This window comes from Coregonus clupeaformis, chromosome 8 (genome assembly GCF_020615455.1).
Source record: "Coregonus clupeaformis isolate EN_2021a chromosome 8, ASM2061545v1, whole genome shotgun sequence".
In the NCBI taxonomy this organism is placed as follows: Eukaryota; Metazoa; Chordata; class Actinopteri; order Salmoniformes; family Salmonidae; genus Coregonus; species Coregonus clupeaformis.
This window is the reverse complement of record NC_059199.1, coordinates 24,373,163-24,379,162: the sequence shown is the minus strand read 5'-3', so window position 1 is coordinate 24,379,162 and position 6,000 is coordinate 24,373,163. Positions and strand designations below refer to the sequence as shown.

Genomic DNA, 6,000 nt, shown 5'->3' with positions numbered 1-6,000 from the left:
TAATGTGACTCCAAAAGCGGTCCGTTTCAAAATCAACACATTGTACAGGGATGTAGAGCATGGCGTTTGCAACGCCAGGGTTGTGGGTTCGATTCCCACGGGGGTCCAGTATGAAAAAAATAAAATAAAAAATTCTTCATTTATGCACTCACTAACTGTAAGTCGCTCTGGATAAGAGCGTCTGCTAAATGACAAAAATGTAAATGTAAAATGTACATAAAAACACCCAATGCATACCCAGATTGAAAAACATTAGTGCATCACATGCTTTTTTTATTTAGTCCAACAACATGGCATTTCGACCATTTGTTACAAAAAAATGTTGTTTAAATAAAATAGCAAACAGTTTAATGAGGTAAAAGCAGAGTCATTTAAGGCACATTTCTCAACTGTTATTATTATTACTTCTATGTTTTATGCTCAACTTCAAAACACCACAGTGGTTCTGGCGGAATAAAAAACAATAAGGAGTAGCTTTCCTCAGGAAAGTTATTTTACATTAAATTATACAATTGTAGTATGTTAATTTCATAGTAATGAGTTCCTGATACCATGTCTCTTTCCTCAACATGTAGCCTAACCCTTATTAATACTGTATATTCAACCATACATTATTTCTTGTTGTTTCATGCTGGTAGTAATGCAATACAAGTTCACACAGTACACTTAAATTAATCATGAATTTTATGCCTCCGCCAAACGTTATTAAAATGACAATTTCTAAGCTGCATTGATGAAAGAGAAAGATCTGTCTGGATCTGGGGTTCAGTGCGGTTGTCTGTCTAAGCAAAGAAACATTCGAGGGACATTGTGGAGTGTTTCCAATAAAACGGGACTTGTCTTTTGGTCAGTGGTTAGAGTTCAAAATATGTACAGACCACATTTCTGTCAATGCCTTATAGCCACCTCCGAAGTCATAAAAAGGTGATTATTCATAACATAACCTCTTCCCCTTTTTAAAGCCATAGGTTTGCAAAAGCAAAGCAAACTGAGGAGTACCATTTGAAGGGAACATTTATGAAGATGTGGATCGAGACATTGTAGACAGCATAACATAAATTAGGCCAACATTTGAACTGATAACACATTTGTAGAGTAGATTATAATATTTTACTCTAATAGCGCTGATCCAAGCACACACAATGGCTAGGTAGGGTTTTTTATGTGGTCGGAATAGTCCAAATCATCTACACTTTGCTATTGCCCAATACTATAGTGTTTTCAAATGTAAAATCACAATCTGATGTCCAAAGGATTCCAAATCTCTCAGAAAAAGTATAATTGCACCATCCATTTCTATATGTTTTAGGGGTGTAGATGTCTAACAATACTTGAGACGGAAAACTGACCATTATCATACAAATACACAAGATAAAGATAAGTATGATATAATATGCACTACCTTCAATTGGTTTGGTGTAACAAATAATGTTGTCCTTCTCATACACAGTTATATCAGTTACTGTATGGCAATGCTTTAATATTACATGTACCTGCATTCATTACAGTACGTTCTTTTTCGTATTTAAATGAGGAAAGAAGATCACCAAATGTTGAGCCTTGGCAACCATCGGTTGTTTGTCAGCCAATAGCAAATGCAGATAAATCCCCATCAGTGGCCAAATCCAATAATAACGTGGCATCTTGAACTTTGAAGATAATCAGTGCACTCTGTCAGGACAACAACTAGTGGCAGCAAAACCATAGACTGAGCCATGCTTTTTCTCAGAACTGCCTTTGGAGTCCGCAGTACATATTAGACCAACATTTTATACTGAAGGTGACCTTATAAGCTGTAAGCTTGTGGCTTTTCCTCTCCAGAAATGATCCAGAGAGACTTATGTAAAAAAACATCACGTCATTCCAAATGTATTAGGCTATATAGGAATAAAAAGCATGAAATACAAAACATTATTCAATGTCCCAATGTCTTCGTGCAACACCTCTATAAAAATGTATATATCTCCCGTATGGTTGTGAGGACATTCCAGATGCACAGAGTTCATAGGGAGTCATGTAGTCTGAAGGAGTCTATGCAGTCTGTCATGTAGTCTATGGGTAGTTGTGTAGTCTGTCATGTAGTCTACATATGCCGACAAAGCTGCCATGTTGCAGTCAGTCAGTTCCCGAAAAGGAGAGGTCTAGTAGTCCACAGGCCTGGGGTGAGAGCTGAGAGCTGAGCTCTACTTGAGTTTATGCCTCAAATATAAAAAAGAGCAAAAGTCTGTCCTCCAACTTCGCAGGAAGTTCACCACTCACAGTTCAGCTCTGTGATAAGACGGGAGCCCTCTCGTTCCACAAGCCCTCTTCTCGCCAACCACACTTCCAGGCTGACTCCTGGAGTATAGCTACCAAGCAACAGCAAGGTGGTGTAGAGTTCACCTCTGGACAAACTCCAAAATCGTTATGGTGAGACGATAGTAACAGGGTAAAGCAGGAAGCGTTCCTCCCAATATAGTTGTCCCATTGGCCTAAGGGCAGAATGTCTAATGCTGCATCTGAAATGGCACCCTATTCCCTATATAGTGCACTAATTTGAACCAAGTATTGTACTATATAGGGAATAGGGTGCCATTTCCGAAACACTCAATGTCTATGAGAAGTCCAGTGGTCGAATCATCATGGTTGTTGCTCGTAGCGAGTAGCTGGGACCCTTAAAGTAGTGCCACTTGATGCCATTTAGCTTCCCGACGTGTTGCCCTTTGGTGAAGTACATTCCGTTGAGGTTGGACGGGCCGCAGGCGTCGAACCACCAACCTGGGCAGAGCAAAGAACAGGGGGGGAAACGGAGGGAGAGAATAAAAGAAAGACTGTAAACTTCACATTGAGTTCTCTGTTCTGGTTCTGTAATGTTGAACCTTGACAGTGTGCCACAGTGAACTCCAACACTAGCTATAGCAGTTGTTCACACATCATTACAAAGGTATCTGGTCACTGTGGTATAGGTACACAGGGGCTGCCTGTTGCTAACCACTTTTGGGACCTGTTTACTCTCAATGGTATTCAGAGAAAGGGTAGATGTGCATGGGTTTAAATAGGCTCTGTTGGGAATGGCATTCGTAAGAATTACATTCCCTGCATATGATGATGTTGCACCCCTTTCTTCTTCATGCTTAACCTTTGCATGGACCTTTTTATCCTCTTAGTAATTTCAGCAAAATACATTGCTAGCACCAAAAGAGCACATGAAAATGAGCAACACAAATCTTTCCATTTCAGGGAGGCATAGTGTGGCTGATGTGATGTGTCAATCGGAGGTTGACATATGGTGCGGAACAGCCCTTCCCCTCAGGCCTAAATGCCAGTGCCAGTATGGGCTGTGACATTTCACAGACATACCAGCGAGTCCCACAGTTAGTACTGCTGTCCTCGTCTTTGGTATGGGGATCACGTTGGTAAAGGTTTCCCATTGGTTCCCTGTGACTTGTGTTCCCATGGGGATTTATTCCGTTTGGATCAGTATCCTCTGTTTCTAGGGCTGAGATTTTACTGTCTTGTAAAAACAGATGCCCCTGCTAGAAACACTTGGTGGTCTGTTTCCAGAACTGGATAGTCTTTTGTCATTGTCACCTCAGTATACTAGTGAACATTCAGTAGGTCTGGGTTAGGTCTGTTCACTATGACTGAGCTTGTGTATGTATGTAGGTCAGTGGAGGCTGGTGGGAGGAGCTATAGGAGGACGGGCTCATTTTAATGGCTGAAATGGAATAAATGTAATGGAGTCAAACATGTGGTTTCCATATGTTTGATGTGTTTGATACCTTTCCATGTATTCTATTCCAGCCATTACAATGAGCCCATCCTATAGCTCCTCCCACCAGCCTCCTCTGCTCTGATGTAAGTAATTGCCATACTTCAACAGACCCTGTTAAGTCTGACCTTACTTTCTTAATCTTTTTCTCCTCTTTGGTTACTAATGTTTTTCTCAATGTGTCTATTTCCCCCACCGCTTACCACTGCACTGATAATATGTAAATCTAAGTCAGTGCCCTGCTAAGCACATTGCTGGATTGTGAGACTGGCTGTTTTTTTTTTCAGCAACAGACCTGCCTAATTCTCAGTTGAAACATCGTCTTTTGTGTTTAATAGGCTAAATTACGCATTATTTTAACATATGACCCAAGAGTGTCCTGTTCTTTCAATTTGTAATCTATGACATTTCAGATTTAGATATTATAATTGATCCCTAATTAGTTTGGATGTAGTAAACTACTTTTTCAAAGTAACTTTAAGGGTACCTTTAGTGTAGCTCAACTTCTTCCATTGTGAAGTAATTGGTAGCTTGGTAAACTATATTTTCACCACTGCAGTGTGGTGCATTATGGGGACACCCTGGTACTTACCCCCTGTGAGCATGAGGGCACACTTGCATATGCAGTTATCATTGTCCATGTCCTTGGTGCTGAAGTCTGCTCCGTGGATCACCATACTGCTCTGTCTGCCAGCTGTCCCACTGTGACTCTTCAGGAACAGTCTGAGAGGAGGAAGTTGGAAAAGGAGGACAGAACAGACATAACACACTGTACGAGACCTCCTGAGAGTTATATTTTCAGCAGTGATTGACTGTGTGCATCTGCTCTGCAAACAGTCTCTCCCCTGAGTCAACATAAACGCAATAAAGAGAGAGAAAAGAGGGAGAAGGGTAGACAGAGTTGTCTGGAAAGCAACTTTTTTCACCTGCAGGGCTCAGAGCAGCCATTTACAGTATAACAGGAGCAGAGAGACTAAAGACCAAGTCATTAAGGGCTGACCCAGGTACAGCCCACTGATGCACCATCAAGTAGGCGACATACTGTTACTCTCCTCCCCTTAGTCCTGTATGTCTCAGATGCATAATGTCCCTCCTTATGTGTATGCACTATGCCCACTGTCTTCCCTCCTGTGTTAATACAGTACAGTATGATACAGTACTCTCTTTCAGAATGATCACAGAGGCCTCCTGCGCGTACTATGACAGGCCTATTACTATTACTGTATGGCAGGACCTTTTGTGGAGAGAAAGCATATTAACCCTAAGACATTGTATGTTACAGTATGGCAGGCCTGCTGTCTGCAGGGCGGCTCAGTCTAACCTGCACATGTGGAACCTGTAAATCAACCAGGGCTCCAGTTGTACTGGTGAGAGACGCAGGGAACCAGCTGACACATACTGGAAGGGGGGGGGACCAGCATCATGGAGCCCCAGTCTGGGGGCACCGTGGCTGGGGTGGGCTGAGATGGATGTCCCTGGATGGGTGGGTAATGTAATGCTGTTGTCTCATGCTGATCCACGGACATCTGCCATGTCCCCAGAATAGTGTGTTTTGTGGTGTTCTATTTTTAGGTTGAGTGACTGGCATTGCAAGTCCACAAGACATTGTCTATTGATGAGGTGATTGACAAGCGCAATCTTGCATCTCAAATTGAGATTTGTGCTACGATGTCATTAAGATACTTGACCTCGACTAATGTTGGATGCTTTCTGACTATTGATTAAATGATCAAATAGAGTCAATGACTCCAATCCATACACCTTGGGAATTTTCCTCATCGATCCACCCACTCCATTACTAACTTTCTCAGATCCGATCATCACTCTATCTTTCTCGCCACTCAGACCCTAAAAATTATCCTCAACTGGAAACGAATAGGGCCTATATGTGCCTAAACACACTTGAGGGTGTGTCGTTGTGAATTGTGAAATCACTCTTGGTATGAGAGCAGAAATGCTGTAGCGTGGGTCTTCTCTATCCTGCTGTGACCTGCATCATTAGGAGCTCGTTCTGAGGCCTGCCCTTCTCTAACCCACATTATCACACGCCTAAGAGCTTTCTCTCCCCAAAGATGGACTCTCAGAGCCAAGGAACACTGTTAGAGGACCATGCCAATGCGTCTGCTCTGCACTCTGAAACATGTTCTGTTGAGCAAAATAATTTCCTGAGATCCATTGCCGTCAATTGGAATGGACAGGGGAGTAGGCTTAGTCAAGTTGTGTTTTTTCCTTTGAGAAAGGTTGGAAAG

At 42.1% G+C, this 6,000-nt stretch overlaps 1 protein-coding gene across 2 annotated transcripts in view; it reads right to left on the bottom strand.

The window, feature by feature from the left end:
* Nucleotides 1-242: 242 nt before the first annotated feature.
* The window catches only part of LOC121571478 (angiopoietin-1), a 66,908-nt gene continuing 61,150 nt past the window's right edge, over nucleotides 243-6,000 (bottom strand). For both annotated transcript variants that reach the window (XM_041882959.2, XM_041882958.2), the window contains exons 8-9: nucleotides 4,344-4,474; nucleotides 243-2,757 (exon numbers count right to left, since the gene is read on the bottom strand). In XM_041882959.2, the coding sequence (XP_041738893.1) occupies nucleotides 2,594-2,757; nucleotides 4,344-4,474 (295 nt within the window). In that variant the 3' untranslated portion in view covers nucleotides 243-2,593. The remainder of the gene's footprint in view (nucleotides 2,758-4,343; nucleotides 4,475-6,000) is intronic.